This window comes from Leishmania major, chromosome 31 (genome assembly GCF_000002725.2).
Source record: "Leishmania major strain Friedlin complete genome, chromosome 31".
NCBI classification, from domain to species: Eukaryota; Euglenozoa; class Kinetoplastea; order Trypanosomatida; family Trypanosomatidae; genus Leishmania; species Leishmania major.
Window position 1 is genome coordinate 1,358,371 of NC_007272.2, and position 26,125 is coordinate 1,384,495.

Sequence of the window (26,125 nt, forward strand, 5' to 3'; positions counted from 1 at the left end):
CTCCTGCGCCACGTCTACACCTGCGTCCTCAAGCGTGAGAGGTACAACACCGATCCGTGTCTGCAGAGAATTAAAAGAGATCGAGAGTTTTTGTGGCAAGAAACTGAGCTTGGGGGGGGAGAGAGAGAGAGAGAGGGGGCAAGCAGGCACACGGCCGATACCGAAATTGGCGGAAGGCGAACGCTCCTCCCCTACTCCCACTTCTATTCTAAGCCATGCCTGCGCCGCAGCGCGCACTTCCTTCGCGTGGTGAGCCGGCCGTGCGCGGGGGCAGGTATGCCTGTGTGTATATGTCTTTAATCAAGGACCATAGTTGCCGCCTCCACTGCGCATGGATACAGAAGAAATCAGCAACCAAGCAATGGTACGAGTCGCTCCACCGACAAGCGCTTATCGTCGGAGTGTGGAGAACAACCAAGATGGCAGCCGGCGCATGCGTACACACCCTAGGCACGCACAGGAGAGCGATATATGTGCGCCGCTTCCGTTATGAAGCCTTCACTACGAGGAGAACGCGCTATACCCGTCATTGATACCAGATGCCCTCTTGGACTCCTCCGTTCCAGGCACGAGCACGCGCGTCACATCCACTTCGTCGCGCACCAGCTGCGTGTGCCGCTGCACGCGGTTCAGCTGCTTCTCCATCCTCATGAGCCGGTGTGCCAGGTACATAGCCGTGGTCACCATGCAGCCGGTCACCACCCAAGCCCCGACACCAAAGAAGGCGACGGCGGACATGACAAAAATGGCGTCTAGGCGGAGCCACATCATCGCGATCCACTCCGTCTTGGTAACATCAAACACCTGCGTCAGCTCATAGGAGCGCATGGCGTAGAAGCCGGTAGCGGCCATGCCCGGGACAGCGGCGAGGTAGGCAATGGATGAATGCACCCCGAAGCGCGTCCACCCAAAGAGAGAGGGCATGAGCGCCACGAGAACAGTCAGCATCGGCGCGGCAATGCTGCACACCACCACAATTGTGTGCATCACCGTCTTGCCTGTCTGGCCGCCAAAGTCGAGGTTTGCGGCCGGCTCTTCGCTCACACCATTCTCGCCGACCGCTGCGTACTCGTTCGGGCTGGCGGGCGCTGCCACCCCGGTGAAGCGCTGTCGCTCGTGGCGGTAGAGGTCGACGGCGGTGGCGGTGAGGGAGTCGAGCACGGCAATCGTGTCGAGGTCTGGCGACGTGGCCGGGGCGCAGTCATCCAATTCCGGGTGCGCATTCTTCTGCTCGTTCAGCTTCTTCGCGTAGAAGAAGTCCGCCACGAAGAAGACGATGAGTCCCAGGAAGCACAACACGCCAGGAAGGCTTTCTGACATGACGGCTGCGAGGTGTGACGGGCGCGTGTGTCGGCCTGCACTGAGCGGTGTTCTGCTGAATGATGGAGGCGGCGACGCGTTAGCGCATGTGCACCTTCCTGCTTCGCGTTGGTGAAGAAAATGACGAGACGAGACGCTAAGAGGGCCCGGTAACATCTGCGGCGGGCGGGCGCACGGTGCATGGTGACGGTTGGCATGGGGGCGTCGGGGCATGGGGGAGGGTGGGAAGGCAGGACAACGCAGAGGAAAGATTGCAAAGCGGGTTGCTTGAGAGGGAGAGCGTCGACGTGCACAGCCGACACTGAAGAAGATGGGAAGCATGCATGCGCCCCCGAAGTCCACCACAGCGCACCGCCGCGTGCCAACGGCGCCTCATTCACTCGAGCACGCGGGCGTCCCTTCACCGTGCGCACGCGTACCTTTCTTTCGATTCACCAAAGTGTGTGCGGCGCCCCTTCGATCAAGGAACCAAACAACCTCCCTCCAGCAACAGCATCGAACAACACCACGACGGGCGGAGGTAGAGTTCAACAGGGCCTACTTCCATCGTCCTATTCGCGCATGAGCACCCTATGAGAAAAGGAGAGAAGGCGCGTCGGTCTCACGTGGCGCACGTTTTTTTTTTTGTGTGTGTGTGTGTTTCGCGTGAAATGAGCTACTCTACCTCGGCCCTCACATCAGCTCCACCTCGGCCCCTAGCTTCACCATAGCGTCCTTGAGCTTCTCCGCGTCGCTTTTCGGCACCTGGCGGGCGATCACGCCGGGGCACTTGTCGATCGCCGTCTTCGCTTCCTGGATGGAGAGCCCGCAGACAGACCGCAGCTCCTTGATCAGTTTGATTTTGGTCTCAGCCGGGAACATCTTGAGGGTGATGTCGAAAGCCGTCTTTTCAGGTGCCTTCTTGACCAATGGAGCCGCACTCTCCGCAGCCGCAGCGTCACCGCCAGGAGCCACCGGAGCAGCCGGGGTCGATGTGGCGACAGCAGCACCACTAAAGCCGCCCGAAGCTCGTAGTAAATGCTCCTCGTAGTCCACCGCAGCGGGTTCGGCCCCCCCGTCACCGCCACCGGCACGCAACATCTCCGTCATCGCCTTCTTGTGAAAGGCGGTCATGGTAGCCATATCCATGTTCACATAGGCTTCTGCCAGCGCCTCCAACACATCTTCGCTGCACGGCACGCCCAGCGGTGTCATGCCACGCGGAATGCGGTTACTCGCCACGCCGTTGATGATGGCTCGGTGTGACGTGAAGAGGGCAGCGGTGGCCACACGCCGCCGTACGACGTCGCATGCAAGGACACTCTGTCGCATGCCTATGCGAAAACGCCTGTGATGTGCGTGGTGGTCTGTGTACCGATGGCGTATAAGCCTGTCACACGTGAAGAGAGGAGACAAGGGGAGAAGAAAGGGTGGGGTGGGGTGGGGTGGGAAGATGAGCGGATGCGCCTCTAGTGGGTGCCACCCCGTCACGTGCGCGGTGCATGTGCCGGTTCTGCAACACGGGGGCAGAGAGGTGCGACGCGAGTACCGCTGCGACAGTCAGCGCTCTTCTACAGAGTGCGCGACAGAGCTGCAGTGAGGACAGCACAGGAGATGCCATACACATGCAGCCGTGCGCCTGCATACGCCAACGGCAACTCTCAGACTCACCGACACCGGCACAGGCGGGGGATAGCGGGTGGAGCCCTTCGGCATTTCGTTAGTATGTAATACGACAAAATGTACACCGGCGTCAACTGGGAAGAGGGGGAAGGGCTGCAGGTGGTCGATGCTGGCCCGGCAGATGATGGTGCACGACCTGAGGAAAAAATGAACGGAGGTGAAGAGGGAGGGCGGGGGGGGGGGCTGGATTGACGCAGACGTGCGTACGTATGTCCACGGTGAAAGAGGCACAACGATGACAACACAGACATATCCAGGCCCCTTGTATGCCTATGATGTCGTTGCTGTCTTCTTCTATGACAAAAGGCATGCGCGCATCGGCGCACAGACACATGTGTCTATGTCCGCAAGAGGTGATGACAGACTCACCAGAGTGGGAACTACACACATACGGCGAGCGTCTATGATGCCGGTGTTGCGTCGGTGACGGGTGGCATCAGTGGTGAGTTCGAGCTTCCGACGCCAGCGGGGGCGGCACTTTTTGCCTTGTGCGCGGAGCGGCGGCTCGTGCGAAACAGGTAGGGGTCCTGACTCAGCTGAAACACGTCGCATCGCTCGCGTTCGTTGAAGGCGAGGCAGCCACGGATGATGTCCTTGGCCTCCTCGCTCACCTTGGGTGTGTCTGGGAAGTGCAGCGTGCGCGCGGATTGAATGATCAGCTTTTCCTGCCATATGCGGCGCTGCGACTCGCCCTCGGCGAATGGCCGCTTGCCGAAGAGCATCTGGTAGAAGATGACGCCCGCGGACCAGATGTCAACTTTGTTGCTAATGCGCGGTGTCGAGGAGGTTTCGAAGCACTCGGGCGGCAGGTACCAGTACGTGCCGGTGCCCTGCGAGGTGAGCTCGATGGATGGGTTGTCGCTGGGGCCTTCGCGGGTGGCGCCGATGATCTTGGAGAGGCCAAAGTCGGTAATCTTGATGTCGAGGATGGTTGGGTCGTCGCGGTGCAGCAGGATGTTCGCCGGCTTTAGGTCGTAGTGGATGATAGGACTGTCGAGGGAGGCGAGGTAGCGCAGCACGTCCACGACCTGCAGAAAGATGAGCCGCGCGTCGGCCTCCTTGAAGATGCGGTAGCGCTTGAGGTAGGTGTCGAGGTCCATGCCGTTGCTGTACTCCATCACGGAGATGAACATGTTGTCGCCGCGAGGGAAGACGTCGTAGAGGTGCGTCAGATGCGGGTGATCGAGCGCGCGCATGATGTCGAGCTCCCGCTGTGCATGGCGCAGGTAGTGAGTACGCGTCTGAGCTGGCCACTCGCGTTGAATGTGGTGAATCTTACACGCTACGTAGCGGCCTTCGACAAGGTCGAACGCCTTCCACACTTCGGAGAAGCCACCCTTGCCTAGTAGATGCATGAGGACGTAGCGGTCTCCCTCGCCGATGGTGGGGATCGCCAAGAACTCGGACGTGTCCTCGTCATTCACGCGGCGCATCTCCTTCACGAAGGCCTTCTTCTCGTGCTCGATCTCTGTCTGCTTCAGCTTGACGTCGGCGATAGTGTTGGTCAGAGCGGCGTGCTCGGAGGCGCGCAGCTGATACTCCATCTGGGCAGCCATCAGCGCGTCCTGCAGGTCCGGGCCGGCGCCGGAGTCTTCCCGCTCGCGCTCCTGGCGGGCCAGGTGTTTCACGTTGCTCTGTGCCGCCTTCTTGAGCGCCTCGACCTCCTCACGTTTTTGAGTGAGGTCGGCCAGCTTCAGGAACAGCGTGCGCACTCGATCGCCCTCCATCCACACCGTCTGGCCGTTGCTGTGCCACGTCGCGGTCTGGCCGAGCTCGAAATGTTTCTGATAGAGGACGCGCCGCGCTTCTGAGCGATCCTTCTGGGCAGCGCTCAGCATCTCCTGCCGCATGACCGACTGGAAGTGCTCCAGTTTCCTCTGGTACTGCCGGCATTGACCGTCCATGAAGTTTATCTGGTCATTGCGCCGCCCCGCCTCGGCACGCAGCCCTTCCACCTCGCGGTTGAGCTCCTCGATGTGACTATCACGGTCGCTAATCTCCTTCTTGAGCGTCATCGTGTCGCTGACCAAGCCGTAGGCGGCAAGGGTGGGCTGCTTGAAGCGGCGCGCGTCCGCAGAGGCTGAAGACGACGACAGTGTTGTGACCGCTGCAGCCGGCTGGCAGTTATTGGCACCGTCAGTGCCGCTGCGGGAGGCCGCGACAGGTGAGGTGGAGCCTGGCCCGACGGCGGCTAGTCCACGCGATCGTGAACGCGGGGCATCAACGGCCGACGCCTGCGCGTTCGTCTCTGGCTGATCGACGTCGACGACGAGCTCCGTACCGGCAACAGGTGTGGTGACGGAGGCCTCGTTGGAGAAGTTAGCGGGCACGCTGCCGTTGCTACTCTCCTGTAGCGGGGCGTCACTTTCTTCGCGGGGTCGCTTTGGGGCCTGCGGCAGTCGCGGCGCGGCGGCAGCGGGGGCGGCCTCCATGGCTGTGGGACAGGGGAGAGGCGAGGCGTAGGGGATGCTGCCAGGCAGGCAAGCAAAAACAAGAGAAAACAACCGAAAGAAATGCCGGCGCACGCAGCGGCCTCGCGCCTGGGCGACGTCAACGAGGTAGTTCACAGGAGAACGCGCTGGCAGGTACTAGAGCTACAAGGCCTGTTGGCCGGAGGGCGGTGGAGGGTGTTGAGGCGGGGGAAGCCCAGTGCGAAACAGACAACGGTGCGTGTGCTACAGTGAGAGGGGCGCTGAAGCACATGCACACACGTGCTCGACGCTGTCTCTCTTTCTCTCTCTCTCTCTGTGTGTCTGTGTGTGTGTGTGTGTGTGCAAGTTGGTAGGCACCAAAACACCGGCACGCACAAGACGAAGAGTTCCAAACAGCAACGAGTATACGCCACTGTCGAAGAACAGACACGCAGTAGAGAGAAGGAGGAGGAGGAGGAGGAGGGGGGAGAGCAAGAGGCGGGTGGGGGTTGGAGGGACAGCGCTGCGTGCCGCCGTCTGACATGTCCGTTTTGATGCGTCTTCGCAGAGTGGAGGGAGGACACCACTGGCGCTGTTGGCGTGTAGGCAGAGCATCGCTCGGTCCCAGAGGAGTGTACAGCAGGGGATGGGTGGAGGAGAGTCATCGAAAAAGAGAGAGAGATGACAGGACGCAAGTGGGACGGGCGAAAAAGATATTCACCGAGGACATGTACACGCACTGCAGTGAGGACGGCTACTGCACGTAGATACCACGGCGCTCTCTTAGCGAATGATGCGCTCCACAACCCACTCGTCATCGTCGAACCGCAGCACAAGGTAGACGGGAAACTCCAGCTCCGGTATGTTGCTCTGCAGGGATGCTTTGCACTGCTGAAGAATGAGGCGCTGGTCTACCGTCGAGTAGTGCGCGTGGTTTCCGGTGCAGCTGAGCAGCATCCAGTCGGTCGACTCGCGCACCGCGGTCTCGGGAATGCACGGCATCGCCTCTGCAAAGTCAAGGGTGACCTTGAAGATGGCATTCTGGGAGAAGGTCACCTGATCCATGTTCGTGCTACGCACCACCCGCTTGTCCTCGAGGAACGCGGTGGTGTCCACCGCGATCTGCTGCATCTCCTCCGCACCCTTGACGATGATCGTGTTGAGGACACCGCCCTGCACAAAGCTCAGCTCCGGCGTCGTCTCCACATCACTCGCGCGTTTCTTCCTGCCCATTCCAACGTCCGCCACGGGCGGTGGAGGTTGAGGGTAAAGAGATGGAGAGGAAGAGAGAGAGAGAGAGGGCAAGACGGAACAGATTCGATGAAAGGGTCTCGAGGTACCGTTGCCGTGCGTTACAAACATCCACGCTTTTTGTGTGCCACGCCTGTGAGTTTCGATGCAGGCCGCACGGTGATCGAGCGCTGACGACCAGCACCTCAGACACAACGGCAGAGAAGGTGGGGATGAGAAGCGCAGCATAAGCAAATTGTGGGCAGCGAAGGAAGATGAAGGAGAGAGCCGGCAGTGAGCGCACTCGAAACGGGACAGAGTTCCCGCACAACGGATATTCGTGTGTTCACCTCACGCAGCGGCAGCCGTGTGTGCAAGCGCAAACCCAGCGGCCTTGCAGAGTTGAAAGACAACAGCTAAGCGGCACCCATGATGGGCCGCCAGCGCCGTATCCCTCCAAGTGAGGGCTGCTGAATGCATGCTTGTAGCTCTCTCTCTCTTTTTTTTGAATGTTCGGAGCAACGGCACAGGAATGCGTGCATCCCCGACGCGCTACGCGCACGGCCCACCGACGCAGACAACGCGCCACTCTGTATCGACGTGCACAACTCAAAGCAACGGAGACGCAACGGAGCAGACGCCGAGCAGAGAGGGACGGCCGACTCTTCGCTACTGAAGAAGGCAAGGGGCTGAGGCACGCGTGCACACGCAGAGGCAACGGGGCTGTAGTCTCACACGACGGGACTACACACTGCACCTTCCTCATACAATATCGAGGTGTGTCTTGCGCTTGGGGGCAGGAAACGCGGCGTCCAGCTGTGCCATGTCCGCCTCTGTCAGCTCAATGCTGTCTGCCGCCGCGTTCTCCTCCGTGTGCGCCGGGTTGCTGGAGCGTGGGATTGCGATGACGTGGCCGCTGCGCAGCACAAAGGCAAGTAGAACTTGTGTGACGGTGGCGTTGTGGCGAGCCGCGACGCTCCGCACGACGGTGCTCTTGTACAGCTCCGACTTGAGCTCGCCAGCCTGGGCGATGGGGCAATAGGCCATCACTGGCACCTTGTGCTCCCTGAGCCAGGGAAGGAGATCGTACTCGATGCCGCGGGAGCCAAGGTGGTAAAGCACCTGATTGACCGCGCACTTGTCGCCACCGGGGACGCGCCACAGCTCCTTCATGTCGTCTACATCGAAGTTCGACACACCCCAGCGGCGAATTTTGCCGCTCTTGACGAGTTCCTCCATGCACGTCACCGTCTCGGAAAGCGGAACACGGCCGCGCCAGTGCAGAAGATACAGGTCCAAGTAGTCTGTGCCGATGTTCTGAAGGGAGGCATCACAGCTGCGAAATATGGCCGCTCGCGATGCGTTTGTTGGCAACACCTTCGAGACAATGAAGAGCCGCTCGCGTGGCGTCTCTTTGATGGCTTCCGCCACAAGTCGCTCGGAGCGGCCGTTGCCGTACATCTCTGCGGTATCGATGAGTGTCATGCCCGCTTCCATACCGGCTCGCAGCGCCGCCAGCTCGCGCGTGCGGTTTTCGGGTGTTTCACCCATCATCCATACCCCCTGCCCTAGCGCTGGAGCCGCCGTGCCATCGGGCAGGCGCACCACACGGCGAGCCGCCATCTCAGCTCGAGTGCGGGAGGACAGCGATGAAGGGTTGTGTGTGCGTGTGTGCGATATGGAGAGACAGCAGAAGTGCAGTGTTCAGGTAGCCGACTTCGGTGCTCTGCGGAATGAAGTGCACTAAGGCCACTAACCGGAAAAGGATATGAGAGGCGGGGCGACAGCGGCGTTCCCACGCCCAACCACTGCCAGTAGTGGTGGCTGCTTGGGAGGTAACCGTGTTGCTGGGATGGTATATATAGTTGGCGGTATCCTGTTTGTCTGCCGTGTCAGCAGCAAGGGAGGAGCACGGCGTAGGGGCTAAAACGGGCGAGGGGAAGGGGGAGGGGTTGGCTATGCGCGCGGTCTGCGTTGAAGTCCTGTGTGAGAGAACGGGACAAGAAGACGTGTGAGGTGGCCAGGAGGAGTGTCGCACCAGTAGAGGTGGTGCAAAGTCGAGAGCACGGAAGGAGCGCAAGAAAGAGCCCGCCAACGTCCGCACAGACCAGCAGCTGAGGGAGAGAGGGGAGGGGGAGGTCCAGCCGGTGCATTTTTCGGTACCGCCGTGACGGCTCGCCTCTTGCACTTACCGCGTCCTTCTTCAGCGCCCGTGGCATCTCATCCATCTCTTGGTGCGGCGATGGCATTTCTCTCGTCGGCTCGCTTAGACCTGCATGAGCGTCCATGCCCGACACATGCGCACATGCTGGCGTCTACCAAATGTCGAGGTCATCCGCGCCGGCACCGTCCGCCGCCCCACGCTGATGACTTCCGCCGGGGTGGAGCGGCACTGGTGGTGGTTGGCAGCCGAAGGGGCCCGCGTCTTTATACGGCGGCGGCGCACCGAGGGCACCGCAGGCAACGTAGTCCGCCACCACGCGAAAGCCGTCCTGTGGGATGCTCCCGTTCGGACCTGCACTTGCGCCGGCCACTTCTTCCGCTGCGTCGCGGTCGCATTTCACGTCCTGAAAGAACTGCGCTGCAGAGCTGCTCGGGTTCTGCAGCTGCAGGTTTCGTTGCTCCACTTCTCTGATGGTGTCGAGCTGCTGGCGATGGGCTGCCGCGCATACGTTGCACTCCGCCGCTGTGTAGAGGCAGCGGTGATGGAAGGCGTGCCTGCACATAAAGTACACCGTCGGAGTGTCAAGCGCTTGATGACAGTGTGCGCACGTGGTGGCCTGAAAGACGACAGCCGAGGTCTGCAGAGCAACGACCTCCTTCTTGATACGCTCCATCTCGCCGAGCCGCTGCGACGTCTGCGCCAGCACCTCCTGCAACTGCTGCGTCTGCTTCAGCAGACACCGCTGGCAGTAGTTCCGAACGGTGCGCAGATCGAGAGTGCTCTCAGGGTCACTGCTGAGTATCTGCAGCACCACCACCGGCGATAGCGCGTCGTGGGCGTTGATGTAGTCCAGCACCTTCACAATGTCGAGCGATTCCGTCTTCGCGGTGCGCATGAGCTGCGACAGAAGCGTCATCCACATGGTCGTCGTGCTGCTGTCGGAAGCCGGGCTGTCCTGACACGCCTGGAAGAGTTTCGAGGTCGCCTCGTGCCTCTCGGCCGGGGTGGAGTTCGGGTCGTTCAGCTTGGCGCCGTAGTAGCCGAGGATCTCCTCCGAGAGCCCGAGGAGGCGGAGGAGGTACAGGATGCCGTCCTCGAAACCGTTCTGATGGGCCAGACTCAGCGCGAGGTAGTGGTCGTAGCGGCCCTTGTGCGCCTCCAGAAACGTCCGCGCCTGCTCCAGCCGTCGCTCGTACGGCTCCAATGGGAACTCGGCCGTCGCGTCAGCGCTCGAGACACCACCGGCCGTTGCTGCTGATGTCTGGGGCACCAGTCGAAGCGTGCTCTTCAGCTCACGAGTCATGTAAAGCTCCAACAGCGTGTTGTAGAGTACTGCATGCGGGCTCGGTGTCACTGTGGGAGAGGGCGGCGCAGGTGACGATGGCGCGGCTGCGTTGCCTTCCACACTCATCTGCATCGGAGCGGGTGCCGCGGCATCCTCATGCAGCACACCACTCTCCACCACCGCGCGAAGGAAGTTCATGAGACATACCGGTGCGTCAACGAGGATGTGCAGGAATGCAGACGCGTTCGCGTGGTGAGGGTGCCGCGGTCCGCCTCCTATCGCGTCTCCCGTGCAAGTAGGAAGAAGAGTAGCGTCAGGTGCAAGCGCGGGGAGAGCAGGCACGTCCACTAGGCGCCGCCCCGGTCCCCTCCAGTGCACGCACAGCTCTATCAGCAGCTCTGTCGTGGCACGGGGTGCTGCAAGAAGAAGGTCCTTGCCGAGCTGCAAGCAAATCGGCTCCGCCTCATCGATCCCCAGCGTGCGGACGTACGACAACGTCTCGAGGGGTTCTTGCATGTCGTACAAGCGAATGCGTGCGCAGTCATACACGGCAGCGTAGCGATCGGCAATGTACAGCGCCGCCGCGGCGTACCCGCCCTCTCGGCACACCTCGATCGCGTTCTTCGCATCGAATCGCACGTCGTCACGGTGGATGAACGCCGTGAGCCGAGCGTCGTCCTTGCGCTTGATGTAGCACTTGAGCAACAGCGTTGTGTGAGCCACGTTGGTGTGGGCGCTCTGCTTCTCGTTGTGCAGTTCCTCCAGGTAGCGTATGAGCTGCTCCATATGCGCGCTGCCCATGTACCGCTGAATGACATAGGACGACTCCAGTTGCCCGATCGTGCCCACGTACTGGGTCATGGCCTCATCAAACTTGCGTTTGCCATAGAGGTAGTCGCCGTAGCGCTTGCGGATGCGTAGCTGCAGTGTCGGGTCGGCCCCTTCCATCGTCTGCACCAGCTGCTGTGCAATGCCGTAGCATTCCTTGCTGAAGAGAAGCTCCAGCTTGGTCTGCGTGTCTGCTTCACGAAGCCGCACACCGCGCAACGCGAGCTGCCGTGTGCGCACCACCGGGTCGAGAAACAACACCAGCATGTCTGTTCCGTCCGCCAGCAGCATGGCGCAGTTTGTGTACGCCTCCTGCGGGCGACTCAGTCCACGGATGCGGTAGGCGAGGTCGTAGCACTGCAACTGAAACTGCGCTGGCCTTCTGTCGTGCTGCACCAGCAGAACAAGGTACTGACGGTGCGTGTAGAGGAAGCAGCGGCCCGGCACGTGGTCGACGTGGATAAGATGCACGCATGACTTTACCGTTGGGTCGTACGGCACGGGGGCGCTGGGGGCTGGATTTGCGGGGCCGAGCCGCACAACACGGCTGCCAGTTGTCACGGGCGATGCGCCCTGTTTGCACAGCACGAGCAGCTCGCCACGCGACGTTAGTGCCGCTCCGAAACGCGGAGCACCACCGCCGGGGGTGGGGCAAGGGTATTCGGACCAGTTGCCATTGGTTCGCAATGCCCAGCACGTAACCACGTCCTCATAGACCGTGTACAGCACCTGCACCCCCGCCGCTGCCACCGCACTACTGCTACATTTGACCTTCGATGCGCTCGTCGACCGTGTCAGTGCGCGGGCGCTCTCTGTCAGAAAAGAGAAGGCGCTGGTGCCTCCGCCGCTGGTGTCGCTTGCATGGCCACTGCCTTTGGTCTCCCACAACGTCACGAACTGCGTGCTGGGGAGTCCGACAAACGTGAGAGCGCCTTTGGCGAGACCGCTGCGGATCGTCAGCACTCGAACCGACCGCTCCTTCGCCAGATCCCCCTGCAGCACTACACAGTCGCGCGTGAAGAGTCCGACAGCGGCACACGAGAGATCTGGCGCCACATCGAAGCTCACGACAGCAGAGCGGATGGAGCCGCACGAGACGACGCCGGTGCTGCCAGCCTCCCCTGCACGCGACGAGAACCCCTTGCCAGTGGAGTTGCCGGTGGGAGATGGAGAACGCGTGCCTGCGGCCGTGCAGGATGGCTTGAAGTGGCACTGCACCTGTTTCGACTCGTCCAGCAGAATTGTCACCAGCGGGGCCTCTTCGCCTGCAGCATGCGCACTTGAAGCGCCACCGCTCGCACCTTTGCTAGCGGGCAGAATGCGGTGCTCTTGGCAGGGCGGCCTCCAACGGAGCGGGGCATCGGCTGCTGATGCTCCCGGAATGGAAGTTGAGACATCGGCTGGGTTAAGGCCCAGAAGACCTCGGTACAGGGCCACGAGCTGGTCAAGGTCCCACACTCTTAAAATTGTGTTGTGGACCGCATCGTCATTGCCGATCGTGATGAGGGTGTTGCGCAGCGCGCAGTATCGGATGTGTGTGACCGGGCCCGCGTAGGCCTGAAAACACCACCTGCCCCCCGGCGAGGCGGCCGTCGACGCGGGATGGCGTTCGAGGAAGAGCACCTGACCTTCGCAGTCGCCCACAACGAGCGAGGTGGGGGTCAGGCACATGCACACGACGTTGAGCTCCGCTAAGGAGGAGGCGGCCGCGAGGGCTTCGCTGTCGAAGAAACGGAAGCTGCGCCACACTCCGTCCGTCATAATGACTCCCTTCCCCACCCCGTGCGATGTGCCACACTGAGTAAACGTAAACGAGGAGTGACGGTGTTCAATGGTGCGTACAACACGTCTATGTGCAGAGGACAAGGCAAATAACAAGGCGCAACGAGAGGCGGGACAGAGACGTACGGAGGGACAGTGGGCTGGAAATGGTGCCTAGGCACTCTTTCAGCGCATGAGAGGGCTGATGAAATCCTCGACCCTTCCCCTCTCCCGGAAAAAGAGAATGAAAGAAGCGAGTGGGAGGCGGGGGGAGGGGGGGGGAGGAATCGACCAAACATGCGAGTACGTGCGTGATAGGGAAGCAGTGCCGCGCACCGCACCTTTGTCGGCACCGACACCGCTGTGCGTCGTTCTCTTGGATGACCATCCCGCACTGATCGTGGCAGACGAGAGAGGCACAACAACACCAATTTGAGAGTTTGCGTCACCACCACCCTTCCTCACAGAACTACGAGGCCTCCACACGGCTGCGGATCGCCTGCATCTCCTTTAGATCTGTCTTGAGAAGCTCATTCAGCGTCTCGATCCCGTCCTGCATCTGCTTGGCAAACTGGACCCAGTCCTTCATGATGTACGGATCCACCTCGGTGCGCAAAAGTGGCTGACTGCCAGCGTTCCGCCACGCTGCTGGCGCGGAACCGACGAAGCGGCACTGTTGCTGCTGCTGACGTGCTTCCGTCTTGTTCGCCGACTGCTGCGTGATCATTGCCACACGCGATGCCTCCTCTGTCAGGAACGGCCGCAGCTCACTCAGTAGCTGACTGAAGCGACCAGGCGCTCGCAAGAGCTTGCGGAGCTGCTCGACGCGACTGTTCAGCAGGCCCTCCTCGCCGCACGAGCTGCCGTGACGGCGAAGCAGCTCCATCTTGCACAGAAGCGAGTACCATCGGTGCTGCAGCATCACCTCCTCCTGCTCCACCTCGCGCTGCCGCCGCACGTTCGCGGCATCCATGGCCGCCACTGTGTCGATATCCTGCAGCAGCTCTGTCACTTTCTTCTGCAGCACCTTCACGGCTTCCCTCTGCTTCTCAGTCCGCCGCAGGAGCTCCTGGGAGAAGTGGATGGGGGATGGGTAGAGGCGGCCGGGGTCGGGGTTCTGGTGGAGAGCCTGCATGTAGGCCTCCTCACTGCACCCGCCGCCGTTGAGGTGGGCCGTGTAGCGCTCCTTCTGAATTGCGTCCATGACCTGCCCCGCCCCGCAACTGTTGTACACAAAGGCTCTAAAGCGGCAGTTGGGGTGCAGCGCGTTGTAAGACTCGTCCAGCTTAACGAGGTAGCTGGCGAGGGCGCTCTGCCGCGCGAAGTCCTGCAGCGTCACGGTCGGCTGCGGCTGTTGGGGTGCCTGGGGTTGCATGGCAGGGTTGGGCTGCTGCGCGCCCCAACCGCCGATCGCTGCCGGTGCGGTTGCCCCTGCACCGAAGCCGGTGGTCCCTGTTGCGGGTGCTCCGAAGCCAGAGGTGGCACTGACGCCAAAACCGCTCCCTGGCTTCGCCCCGAAGCCACCGCCAGCGCCGAAGCCGGTGGTCCCTGATGCTGCGCTGCTGCCAAAGCCGGCTGCCCCGCCGAAGCCGGTGGTCCCTGATGCTGCGCTGCTGCCAAAGCCGGCTGCCCCGCCGAAGCCGGTGGTCCCTGATGCTGCGCTGCTGCCAAAGCCGGATGCCCCTCCGGCTGCTGCGGTGCTGGTCGAAGGGGCTGCGAACGCGATGCCGAAGCCCGGTGTTGCCGAGGCGCCAGTCGCAGCACCGAAGCCACGGCCAGCGGTGGCGGTCGTGTTCGCACCGGATAAGGCGCTGGTGCCAAACGTTGCTGGGGGCTTTCCGAAGCCGGCAGCAGGGGCACCGATGCCCGTCGAAGGCGCGTTGGCACCAAACATGGATCCGCAGAGACGGGGCGAAAAACTCAAGAAACAAACCAACAAGAGACAGACTGGTGCGAATACGAGCGGCACCGTCTCTCCACTGATGCGGCGACGCTCGTGCGCAGGTGAGCGACGAAGGGAAGGGAGGCGACGTGAGAGAGAAAACGGAGGGGCAGCAGCGGAGAGTGGAGTGGACGGTGACAGGCGAAGCTCGCTGAACGGAAGGGAGGAAAGGAAGAGGGGGTAGCGTTCTAACTAGCAGCGGTCATCTTCGTGATTCACTAGGGACGCACAGGACCCTGTGGGCAGGTAGAGGGAGCTCATGATAGTCGCCGCTCACCAGTCTCTCTCGGAATGCAAGAGAGCAGAAACTCATTGGCGCGGTATGTATTTCGTGTCTTCGATGCCGGCCTTCTACATGGATAATAACGTGGCACAGTTTGCCCCTTAAGGGCGTCCGTGAGCGCTGTATATGTCGACAACGACACTGCGGTGGGTGAGGTGGAAACCATGGGAGGTGTGCGTATGGGCGAGTGAGGGGCTCACGCGCAGCACCCACAAAAGCCACGCGCAGAGGGGGTTGGTTTCGTTCTTGCGCTGGCGCATCGCACCGAGTCACATGCCTACAAAGAACTCGAGGTGCGCGTCCGCACAAACTCACTCATGGCCTCGAGTGGACGGTCTGGTTTCTGCACCAGCAAGTGCTGCATGATGTCGTGTAGGAGTGGGGTGATCTCCGGGTGAGCCGCCAGGTAGGCGGTGTAGTCCATGATAAGCTCATCCTTGTGCTTCTCGGCCCGTACGCGGCCCTCGTAGTTGAGATCTTCCTTCTTGAGGCTCCGCAGGCGGAGAGGCGCGGGTGCTTTACCAGACATCACCACGCGGAGCGCACGCCTTTGAGCGTGTGTGCTTTCTTTCTGCGGCTGGGAAACTGACTGAGGGCGGCGCGACAGCGGTGAGGAGATTATGGTGGTCGTGGCCGCGGCGTTGAGCAAGGGCTAGCCAAGAGGTAGAGGGGATACCCTCAGAGAAGCAGAGAGACAGGCCGCCTGGTCGGCCTGCGGGTGTCATTGTGCTCACAGGTAAGATACAGCGGCATGGCGATGTTCGAAGCCACGGCGAGCAGGTCACGCACGACGAAGAGAGAGCGCAGCGCATGAGAGGTAGATAGAGTAAAAACGAGCAATCATTTTTCCCCGCTTTACACATCCGCGTCCAATCACTCACCGATGGGGTGGGAGGGGTAAAGGGAGGGGGCACACACCGCTCAGTGCGCGGTACTGCAGGGTTCAGTGCACCTTCCCCCCCCCGCCCCCACTCCACTATCCCCCTGCCAATGCCGAACCGCTTCCGCGGGCGACAGGGCTAGGCAGCTGCGACGTGGGGGGAGGTCAGAGCGATGTATCGCTACGGATGTCGGTGGCCACGTTGTGGATGGCGCGCCGTCGGGGAGACCTGCGACGGCGCACACGCTTGCACCATACATATGATGGGCAAGGTGCCAATGTAACTCGAGCACATCCCACCCGGCCCTCACCACCTACAGGGGCGGAGGGAGCCTGAGCCGCCCCCGAGGGGGGGATGCATCAGGTGGCGACCTGCGGAGCGGGGTGGGTGGGTGGGTGGGTGGGTGGTGTTTGAGGCAGAGGCCATGCTCTCAGATGACTGCGTTGGCACGCTGCGCTGCAACGCGTGTGCATACGGCGGCTTCGCACCATGCGGTGGGGAGCCTGTGACAGGGCCGTGCGGGGGAGGCGTTAGGGTGGAGTGGAGCTGAGCTCGTGATCTGTGGCAGAGAGGCGGGCACGGCGCACGTACGTAAATGAGTCTTTGTACACAAGTACAGCGACAAGCACGCCAGCCTTGAAAGGGGCATCGGCATGGGCAGGCACGCACAGGCGTACCTGTGGTGAGGCGAGGGAGAGAAAGAGATGCTGAGAGCAGCAGCAGATGAGAAATCAACGGCACCACTGTGAAAAGACATATGCGCAGTACGTCGCCCGCACAGTTTCCACCCCGAGAGAGCGAGAGCGGCCCCTCGCCTTCACCGCACCACGGAGCTGGGAGGTGAAGAGGGTAGGGCAACACGCACACGAAAGAGAGAAAGGGTGTGTGAGGTGAATGAAAGCTGTGCACTGTGAAGTCGCAGACAACAAACAAAATGCCGCTGCATGCTGCGGGAGAAGCAAGAGACTGCCTGGCAGCTTGCTTGCTATTCCACATACCCGCACCAAGCATCATCTCCCTTCACTCAGCTTCTCCTTCCGATGCGGAGCTGGGTGGACAGGGGACGCCCATCCACGGAGCCCAGAGAGCCATGACCGTGCACGCGCTCCATGCGAAGACGCTGGCGGCGCGGCTGGTACGGCAACCGCCCAGGCGCTGGATGCTCTCTATGTATTACGTGCTCCATCTCGCGACTCAAAGCAGGCGACGTGCTATTCACCGTAACGAGAGCGCCAGGAGAAAAGCGAGGCGTGGCCGCGCTCACTACTCCGGACGCTGCGAGAGCTGTCAAATCCGCCGTCAGCTCTCTGGCCACCGCCGGAGAAGACCGCGGCGTCAAGCACGGTTCCTCTCCATCGTCATCCTCGTCGTTCTCCGTGGCATCTCCGTCGTCGCGCGCGATGCCAGCGTCATCGATTCCGCTGTTCCCTTGCTCGCTCTCGCGTCCGCGTCGGCGCAACGAGTGGATACCGCGCACCGCTGCCATGCGCTCGCGGCGAGTCGCAATGGTGTGCTGCAAAAACTGCGCCATGTGCTGCGCGTTGACGGTCTCGCAGATGGAGAAGGCCGAGGATGGGGGGAGCCCGCGCTCTGTGACGGGCGAGCTGCTCTGCAGGTAGCGCTGCACAAAGAGGAGCGCGTCGCGGTAGCCTGCCTCGTAGGAGTTGGATGACTCACGGTAGAGGTCGGCGAGGGCGTTCGCAGCAGCGGAGAACATGCGGTGCAGATGCTCCTTCTCGCGCGCAGGCGTGTTCGATGCGGGCGGCATGGGAGCAGGGGAGTGTAGGGGGATGTGTTTGAGGGTGCGGGGTGAACCCGAGATCTTTGCTGATATATCGTCTCCGCGAATGGTTATGAGAAGAAGACGGCGCTTGTGTGTGCGTGGCGCACCTGAAGCAATGACGCTGTTGATAGGGGTGAGCTGCGTTTGCGTGGTGGAGTATGCTGCTGCAGAGGGAGCAGCCAAGTAGCGAATAAGGAGGCGGAAGCAGACACAGGAATCGTGAACAGGTCTTCTTCAACGTGTCATTCCACCACAGCGATCACGCCGACGTATGCACGCATACACAATAAAAGCTCACCCATCACCGGCTGCACCACGGCTTACATCCTGGTCCTATAGGACCAGCCGTCCTGCCATCTAATCGGGCCATACGTCTAACGGGACCTTCTTGCCCTTCCTCGTCCCTTTTCTGCAGACGCGTGCTGTGCCATCGGTGCCAGACGGGCTTTGCCCTGTGTAAGGACACGATATCAGCAGCCACATAATGGGAGCAGCCGTCCACTCGAAAACATACTGGAGCAGTGTGTGGGGCGGGGCGGGGAGGGGACGGCAGTCATTCATCTACGTGCGTACACACACACACACACGCAAACCTCCGCATAACCACCGGCGACGCAACCGTCGATAAGAAGACGCGCCCCCACGTGTACGTGTGGGTGTGTGGGTGGAGGCGCTCTCTCGTGTCGCAGTGTCGGGGCGCCCGTCTTTGGCACGCGGACACGTACTACACGCACCCAAACGTGACCAGATATGTGTGTGCGAGGAAAAGAGGGATCGACTCGGCATGGTCGCGTCACCGTGAGCGAGGACGCCGTGCAGAGAAGGTGCACGCCAAGCCCCGCTACCACACGGCGGGATACGGCACAATGAAGAAGAGCACACTTGGCAGACACCACCCACGTCTTCAATACCAAAATGCACTCATGTAAGACACACGAGCTGCAGCCATTGGCCGCACTGAAGAGCCCTCGTGCGCACGTCCGCCAAGATCGAAAGCCAAACTGCTCAAGATGCACTTGCAGGTGACAGACGCAAGGGCGCTTCGGGCAAAGAGGCGGACTGCCGTGAGCCCAACGCCGCCGTAGACGCTGCGCAGCCCACAGTCGCGGTACTGCGCTCGCACGGCCCCATCCCAGAAGCCAAACCGACGGTGCTGCCGTGGCTTCGTCTGCACGAGCGTCTTGATGGGGCCGAGATGGCAGAGAAACACCCCGTACGCCGGGCTGCTAGTCGCGCCGCACAGTACCGTTTTTTGCAGGCCGAGGCCGTCAACAGTGCCGCCGTGGCGATGCTGCCGCCGAGTCCGCCGGCGCACACAACTCAGACACTCAGGTTGTCCTCGGAGGCCTCCTACCAGGCGCAAGACCGTCCTGAACTCGTCAAAGCTGAGGTAGCCGTTCAGCCCTGAGCGGCGCAGACGTGGTGAAATGCCCTCGAAACTCCCTATCAGGCCATCACGACGGTAGGGCTGTATGTGTCACTCGCGGCAGTTTGTGCTAGCTGCCAGCTTCTGGCTCTGCGTGAAGACATGCACCGTTGCCAATCGCGTGGCCGTCGCTAGTGCCGACAACGCCACTGAACCCCCCCCCCCCCGTCGGCCACATGGTCGATGGCGGTCTCATTCATGGGACAGCAATGAACGCAGAGGCCGAAACGACGTGAGAGTGAGACACGCGCTCATGCATGCACGTACACGCACACGCACACCCCTGCTCGTCGTGCGCTGATCTGGGAGGGGGAAAGAACAGTCAAAGAATGAGCCCGTGCGTTCGCACGTACACGCAAGGGCACGGGAGAGCAGTACGGCCACCGCCTACCCCGACATCAGCAATCAAAGTGCGGCAGCGGCAGGAATGATGCCGTTCACTCATCTCTTCTCCCCCTGTACACGTCTCGCACGTAAGCCCTCGACTCCACCTGCCGAGGAGCGCACACGCGCACCTGGTGCACCGCGAGCAGGCAGAGCCGAAGAGGGCATGCGTCACTGCGTCGCGTGGGGCTGTGGGCAGGTGGGGTGTGAAGCCCATCACATACAGAGATGGAGGGAGAGAGAGGACCAGACGGAGGGGTGGGGGGGGGCAGCAAGCGGAGAGTTCATTCCATCGAGCTCCAGCAAGAATGCACGCGCCGCGACGCCGAGGAACATCAAAGCCGACACGCCCGGCTGACGCCACGCACAAGAGCGAAAAAAAAAGACCAAATCGCACCCAAGAACGGTGATATCCTCGGCATAGGGGTTCACACGCATACGTGTGCGCATCGTCTCTCGCGAAGCCCCTCTCCCCCTCGTCGGCACCTTCGCAGAAGGAGAGTTGCATCGTTGGCGCTGCGGCGCATGTCTGCCCGCACACGCATGCGCAGCATTGACTGATGGCAAGAAGAGAGCAGTAGCAAGCCAAACAGAGAATCGAATTGACAAAAAGAAATAGACAAGTAAGGAGGGAAGCACCGCATCTACTCGGTGCGTGACATCGGAAAGGATTCGAAACCTTCTGTCTGCGAGAGCCGCTGAGCACGTCCTCTGTTCTTCGCGTGTCGCTCGCTTACGGCGCGAGCGTAAGCGTCCACCCCAGACGTCGAGCCACCTCATGCATCGCGTATGGAGTCACCGCTACCAGCCCGTCCGTCAGCGCGGCAATCTCAGACAGGGAGGTGGTTGCCGCACCATATGTGCCAACGAGCGGATAGCGAATCGGCACACCATTCTGATCGAAAATCTCGCCGCCGAGCGCGTAGAGGAAGGCGTGCACGACACAGCAGTCCCACTTCTCGATGGTCCCCGGTGGGCACACAAAGATGTCGGCTGGGGTGATGGCCTCATGCGCTACATGGCGCCCCGTCAGCATTTTCTTGAGCAGATGGTACTGCTTGTAGCCTGCACCACGGGAATAAACGGCGTTGCAGGGCTCCAGCTGTGTCAGCAAGCGCTGAAGAAACACCTCCTTCGTGGTGCTCGAGCGACACACGGCAAGCGGCGTCTCGCAGGTGCACTCGAGCTGCTGCTCCATCTGCCCCGGGGCCGGTACCAGCCCTCCGTCAAATACCACAAACGGCGACGCAGGAGTCGGCGTGTTCAACACGACCGCCAGACCGGGCACACAGGCCTTTTCCTGCGGCTCCGTCGCTGCTGGCCCGTAGGTGCACGTCAGCGGGTAGTCGAAAATGCGGTTCATGACGCCGGCGATGGGAACACCGTCCAGCGCGATGCCCACGAGCGTCATCGGGGCTTGCCAGACGCCGCCCACACAGCAATTTGTGCCGTTGATGGGATCAATGGAAATGCCGAGGTGACGTCGCATTGCCTCATCGGAGTCCGCGTGCAGGACGACCGCGGCGTCAGCGCCAGCGTTAAATCTCTGGCTCGCCTGCAGGTGCGCGTACAACTCAGCCTCATACGACATTGCGAAGATCGCCTTGTAGTGCTTGGCCATGCACGCCTCCGCCTCTTTTTTGACAGCGCTGCTCGGCTGATCCTCTTCGCCAACCACAGTGAGCGGTAACGCAGGGAAGGACTCATTCAGCGCACACACCACTACAGTCTGAACGAGGACATCCGCCGTCGTAACGAGATCGTCCGCGGCGTCGCCATTCTGGTGGTCAAGGCGCGACTTGACATCAACACTCACGGCGTGGTCAGCAAGTCCATCAGCACCCCTTTCTCAGCATCGGAGAGGTCAAGCACCGTGCGCGGGTGCGTCGCACAGGCTGCTAGCGATGAGCTGTGTGCATGGGCCATCTTCGCCCCCGCCTCTGGCAGCTTCAGAAGGTCCAGCATCACATAGCGCTGCGCCGCCAACAATGCACGGACGCAAACAGCCAGGAGCTGCGCCACATTCACCGATGTCATCCCGCTGCGAATTGCTTGCTGCAGCATGTCATTCCACCACGAACACGTCGGCCGCTACGTGCATACGCGTCGTTGCAAGGTAGACGACAGAACGGCAGGTGGAACTCCTGAATGGGGCTCTGCACGCGGGCAGGCAGGCACGCAGGCAGGGAGGGAAGGAGGCGGAAGGCGAGAGAAGAGGAGTGGCGAGGCTGACGTGGACGTCTGTGATCAGCAGGGCGATTGTGCAGGTGCGCTTGAGCACAAGCGGAGACGAGGCTGGCAAGAGTGCGCGCCAACGCGCAGCTTGCGGTGGCACAGGTGACGTGCCGCGAGTAGTGCCGGACGATGGAGGTCGAAGAACAGAAGGAGAGCCAGAGGGAGAGGGAGCGATACGGCAGTTCCACCCACACCAACCGAAGCAGTGGAAGCGTGAGGGCGTATCGGTGGATAGGGAGAATCGGCAAAAAAAAAACGCCCCGTTCTCCGGTGCGTGCGCGTTGCCCTTGCCCACGTGATGTACAACGACGGCACTTCACCACCCCACACATAAGGAGTACCACGAAAGTGGGAAGGGGGGGCTGTAGGGTGCCGTCGACTGAGGGCTGTACGGTCGGTCACGTGTACTTGGTTGACAGCCTGAAACCATCGCCCACTCACTCGCAGTTGTCACCAGCAAAGCATTTATGACCGGGCCGCCGCCACGTGCACACACTAAGCGCCGTACTTGGCCAGCTGCCCCGCCTTGAATGCCAGCTCCCGAAGCAACGCGCTCAGGGTGCACTTGTTTGGCCACGCGGCCAGCGGCACCGGGGCAGTTGCGCCGCCGTCAGTACGCCCTTCCCGCAGTCCACAGTCGCGCAGAGCCGGGTAGCGCGAGTACATGTGCACCGGGAACACAACGCAGCTGTCTGCTGAAGAACCGACGGACTCCATCAGCTCCGAGTAGTAACTCGGCGTCGGTCGTAGCCACGCAAGTGTATCACCGCCTGCGGAGGAGCCTGCAGTAATAGGCGGCGGGCACGGCACTTGTCGCGCTGCGTCCAGGACAGCCACCAGCGTGTACGGCGCTTCGGTCGCGCTCCCTTCCCTGGATGCCGCGGACGGGTACGTCCCATAAAGCCACGCCAGCAGGGAGGCCACACGCACCTCCTCGTCCACCACGGCAGTGCAGTCGATAAGGGTGAGTGGAGAAGTAAGCCACTCTTCCGCGGTGGCGCTGGTTCTCATCATCTCGTCGATCTCGGTCGCCTTCTCAGATATCGTTACAACTCGGTAGCTGATGTTGTTCTCTTCACAGAAGTGCTCCGCATGACGGACAATGTCCCTTTCTAGTGCGAGGTCGGAGGAGACGACTACGCAGCCGCAATGGTACCCACATCCCTCATCGAGAAGCGGGCTCGTGTAGAGCGCGGTGTTCACGAGCACAATCACGGAGCGGCAGCGGTTACCCAGTGCGTTCATTCCCTGGAGCACATGCGAGCGTGATGGGCAACGTACTCGAATAATGCTGTCACTCTTGAGGCGGTTGCCTGCCTGAGTGTGCGTGTGTGTGTGTGTGTGTGTGAGTGTGCAGTCAATGCAGCGAGCGAGAGTCATGGAGGGGGAGAGAGGTACACCGAAGAGGAGGCAAAGGTTGGCAGACAAGAACAGTAACAGCCAATCTCGACTGCTATGAGAAGGCACATACACGTAAGGTCGGGAGGGAGGGAGGGGGGGGGCGCACAACAAAGGATACGGATTATGAGTGTCCTGGCTCCATCGGAATCACTGGCTGGTGATGCTTCGCCAGGCCTGCCTTTCAGACTGAAATCAAGCCGGGCGGTAGCCCTTCCCTTGTGTGTAGCCAGACCCACACACAGAGAGGATGACCACCACCACCACCATACACTACCGCCCTTTCTTCTTCTGCCCGATCGACAACACCAGCGGCGAGAGATTTGCCGATGCGCCGCCAGTCGAGGGCGGTGCGCTCGGGCAGCATGTTTGATTTTACGTTTTTCTTAAGGCAGAGTCACGATCACCCCTATAACAGACAAAAACGGAGGTCACGCACGCATCTTTCATCACGCCACGCAGCGAAGAATGCACAGGCAACTCCGCTGCAGCGCGTGCGTGCGTGAGAGAGAGAGAGACGCCAAAGATAGAAGGAAGCTAGACGAAGAGATGGAGAGCGCGTGGCAAGGCGAGGGGCGGGAACTGACGGGAGAGGGTGAGGGGAAGGAGAATGGTAAGGGATAGAGATACATACACACACACACACACGCACACACGAACATCGCGATTCGCGCCTTCACCGCAGGCGCGCCTGGAGCCGTATTTTTTTTTCCTCAAAGGACAACATCGTCTGCGACAGCACAGTGTACGCCAAGACTCAAGGCAAAACATCCTCAGCCGCATCCACAGAGAACTCACGCCAGAAGTCCGACACATCCACACAGAAACACATACTACCCCATCATACCCACAAGAGTTGCGCATGCATGTGTGCGTGCACTCGTGTGCGGGTGGGCGTGCGCCGCCACACCGACACAGCCAACAGGGATAGAGCGAGCTCGGAAGGAGAAGAGCGCAACCACATGCCACGCGAACTGAGCAGGCAAAGAGCGCACAAAGCAGTCCTCTTCCACACACGCTCACACATCTCTGCTCACATACGCGCAAGAATCAAGAGGCAGTGCCAGAGATGGGCGAAGGGGGACGGTGGGAGCGGGAAAGAGACGACGGGCACGTGGCCACGCCCGTGGAAAGAACGAAAAGTAGAAGACGCGTATTCCCTTTTGCTGATGTGTGCCCGCCTCTCTGCCACAGATCACGAGCTCAGCTCCACTCCACCCTAACGCCTCCCCCGCACGGCCCTGTCACAGGCTCCCCACCGCATGGTGCGAAGCCGCCGTATGCACACGCGTTGCAGCGCAGCGTGCCAACGCAGTCATCTGAGAGCATGGCCTCTGCCTCAAACACCACTCACCCACCCACCCACCCACCCCGCTCCGCAGGTCGCCACCTGATGCATCCCCCCCTCGGGGGCGGCTCAGGCTCCCTCCGCCCCTGTAGGTGGTGAGGGCCGGGTGGGATGTGCTCGAGTTACATTGGCACCTTGCCCATCATATGTATGGTGCAAGCGTGTGCGCCGTCGCAGGTCTCCCCGACGGCGCGCCATCCACAACGTGGCCACCGACATCCGTAGCGATACATCGCTCTGACCTCCCCCCACGTCGCAGGTGCCTAGCCCTGTCGCCAGCGGAAGCGGTTCGGCATTGGCAGGGGGATAGTGGAGTGGGGGCGGGGGGGGGAAGGTGCACTGAACCCTGCAGTACCGCGCACTGAGCGGTGTGTGCCCCCTCCCTTTACCCCTCCCATCCCATCGTGAAAACACAGCGGAAGACCATGCAACAAATGGAGGGAAGACGAAGACGACATGGCAGCAGACACGCAGTATAGGAAAGGGTGAACAGGCTCTGCATGGATGACGAAAAGAGAAGAGGCGGTGGGGCAGCATCGAAGGGATAGAGTCGGCGCGCGGGCGGGATAGATGTGCGACAGAGTAAATGTTCATGTTTGTGTGCGCGTGCTGGGGTTGTCCACCCCTCTTCATGCCAGAGGTCAAAGTACGTAAAGATCACAAAGCAAATCACCTTGAGGAAGAGAAGGCGTCTCGCCGCTCACCTCGTACGCCTGCATCGCACCTCCCCGTGCCGATGAGCAGACGCACCCACGTGCATGCGGGCCATACGCCAGAAGACCCGCGAACAGCAAGTGCGCGTCTGCGCACGCGCCCTCCATTCAGTGATGAGAATCGAGCCCTTATCGTCATGCGCAAGGTGATTGCAAAGAGAGAAGAGGAAAGACATGAGCACCACTGCGCCAGAGAAGACAGCGGAGCCGGCGATGAAGCCAACGACTACACACAGCGTTCTAACGGAAAATTTGGAAGACTCGACGACAGGCGCCACTGACGCGTGAGAGGAAAAAAGTCAGAAAAAGGAAAGAAGGCAACAAAAAACAGCGAAGAGGGTCCGCGGGGGTTGCTCGCCCCGGCCATGCGTCGGTGACACCGTCGGTGTGGGAGAGAGGGCGAAAGGGGGTGGGGTGGGGGGCGAACAAAGCAACGGCTATGCGGTGGGGTGAGCGCGCAAGCCAGCATGGCAGGGGGGGGGGAGTCTCCAGTAGAGCTCACCCAGCACGCCGGCGCGCGCTCTCGTCACGTGGTGCCACAGACGAAGACACACACACACAGACACACAGACATATACATATCTATCTATATATATAGATAGATAGATAGATGCACACACGTTACGGTCACAGATATAGAGAGAGACGAAAACAGAGAAACGGAGAAACAGAGCTGACGCGAGCAGAGAAATATTTTTGTCGTGCGTGCTTCGCCTCCGCCCACACGCCCTTCTGCCGCGCCGAATGGCAGCTGCGAATGCCGAACCGATGCGAGACAGACAGAGAGACAGAGGCAGAGACAGAGCGGGACAGCAGAAGGTGCGCAAGCGGCGTCCAATGCTGAGAGAAGCGGAAAGCAGCGTCGCGAGCGAAACAAAACATGGGAAGCAAAGAAAGAAATGGAAAAAGAAGGGAGCACAAAACACAAACATGCGCGCACACACCCGCGCACACGCGCACGCGAAATGTGCCACGCGGCAGCACCACATCGACGCTGCGCATTTCATGAAAAGGCAGAAGAGAGACGGAACACGTTCTATTACGAGCATCTGCACTGTGTCCGCATGGCTG

General features: G+C 61.1%; 11 protein-coding genes across 11 annotated transcripts; all 11 read right to left on the minus strand.

Annotated features, from left to right (window-relative positions):
* Positions 1 to 501: 501 nt before the first annotated feature.
* LMJF_31_2840 (conserved hypothetical protein) lies at positions 502 to 1,641 on the minus strand (the record flags this gene model as incomplete). Its single annotated transcript, XM_001685221.1, has 1 exon — positions 502 to 1,641. The coding sequence occupies one exon, from the start codon at positions 1,639 to 1,641 to the stop codon at positions 502 to 504; it is 1,140 nt and encodes a 379-aa protein (XP_001685273.1).
* Positions 1,642 to 1,992: 351 nt separating this feature from the next.
* On the minus strand, positions 1,993 to 2,631 carry LMJF_31_2850 (ribosomal protein l7/l12-like protein; the record flags this gene model as incomplete). Its single annotated transcript, XM_001685222.1, has 1 exon — positions 1,993 to 2,631. One exon carries the CDS (start codon positions 2,629 to 2,631, stop codon positions 1,993 to 1,995), a length of 639 nt encoding a protein of 212 aa, XP_001685274.1.
* A 752-nt stretch (positions 2,632 to 3,383) lies between these two features.
* Positions 3,384 to 5,414, minus strand: LMJF_31_2860 (putative protein kinase; the record flags this gene model as incomplete). The annotated part of the gene is made up of 1 exon (XM_001685223.1): positions 3,384 to 5,414. One exon carries the CDS (start codon positions 5,412 to 5,414, stop codon positions 3,384 to 3,386), a length of 2,031 nt encoding a protein of 676 aa, XP_001685275.1.
* Positions 5,415 to 6,176: 762 nt separating this feature from the next.
* On the minus strand, positions 6,177 to 6,872 carry LMJF_31_2870 (conserved hypothetical protein; the record flags this gene model as incomplete). The annotated part of the gene is made up of 1 exon (XM_001685224.1): positions 6,177 to 6,872. The coding sequence occupies one exon, from the start codon at positions 6,870 to 6,872 to the stop codon at positions 6,177 to 6,179; it is 696 nt and encodes a 231-aa protein (XP_001685276.1).
* A 513-nt stretch (positions 6,873 to 7,385) lies between these two features.
* On the minus strand, positions 7,386 to 8,246 carry LMJF_31_2880 (putative aldehyde reductase; the record flags this gene model as incomplete). Its single annotated transcript, XM_001685225.1, has 1 exon — positions 7,386 to 8,246. The coding sequence occupies one exon, from the start codon at positions 8,244 to 8,246 to the stop codon at positions 7,386 to 7,388; it is 861 nt and encodes a 286-aa protein (XP_001685277.1).
* Positions 8,247 to 8,938: 692 nt separating this feature from the next.
* On the minus strand, positions 8,939 to 12,661 carry LMJF_31_2890 (conserved hypothetical protein; the record flags this gene model as incomplete). The annotated part of the gene is made up of 1 exon (XM_001685226.1): positions 8,939 to 12,661. The coding sequence occupies one exon, from the start codon at positions 12,659 to 12,661 to the stop codon at positions 8,939 to 8,941; it is 3,723 nt and encodes a 1,240-aa protein (XP_001685278.1).
* A 469-nt stretch (positions 12,662 to 13,130) lies between these two features.
* On the minus strand, positions 13,131 to 14,555 carry LMJF_31_2900 (putative nucleoporin (NUP54/57); the record flags this gene model as incomplete). The annotated part of the gene is made up of 1 exon (XM_001685227.1): positions 13,131 to 14,555. One exon carries the CDS (start codon positions 14,553 to 14,555, stop codon positions 13,131 to 13,133), a length of 1,425 nt encoding a protein of 474 aa, XP_001685279.1.
* A 608-nt stretch (positions 14,556 to 15,163) lies between these two features.
* On the minus strand, positions 15,164 to 15,415 carry LMJF_31_2905 (conserved hypothetical protein; the record flags this gene model as incomplete). The annotated part of the gene is made up of 1 exon (XM_001685228.1): positions 15,164 to 15,415. The coding sequence occupies one exon, from the start codon at positions 15,413 to 15,415 to the stop codon at positions 15,164 to 15,166; it is 252 nt and encodes an 83-aa protein (XP_001685280.1).
* Positions 15,416 to 16,791: 1,376 nt separating this feature from the next.
* On the minus strand, positions 16,792 to 17,535 carry LMJF_31_2910 (conserved hypothetical protein; the record flags this gene model as incomplete). The annotated part of the gene is made up of 1 exon (XM_001685229.1): positions 16,792 to 17,535. One exon carries the CDS (start codon positions 17,533 to 17,535, stop codon positions 16,792 to 16,794), a length of 744 nt encoding a protein of 247 aa, XP_001685281.1.
* Positions 17,536 to 20,093: 2,558 nt separating this feature from the next.
* On the minus strand, positions 20,094 to 20,981 carry LMJF_31_2920 (putative inositol polyphosphate 1-phosphatase; the record flags this gene model as incomplete). The annotated part of the gene is made up of 1 exon (XM_001685230.1): positions 20,094 to 20,981. The coding sequence occupies one exon, from the start codon at positions 20,979 to 20,981 to the stop codon at positions 20,094 to 20,096; it is 888 nt and encodes a 295-aa protein (XP_001685282.1).
* Positions 20,982 to 22,090: 1,109 nt separating this feature from the next.
* LMJF_31_2930 (conserved hypothetical protein) lies at positions 22,091 to 22,975 on the minus strand (the record flags this gene model as incomplete). Its single annotated transcript, XM_001685231.1, has 1 exon — positions 22,091 to 22,975. One exon carries the CDS (start codon positions 22,973 to 22,975, stop codon positions 22,091 to 22,093), a length of 885 nt encoding a protein of 294 aa, XP_001685283.1.
* Between the last annotated feature and the right edge of the window lie 3,150 nt (positions 22,976 to 26,125).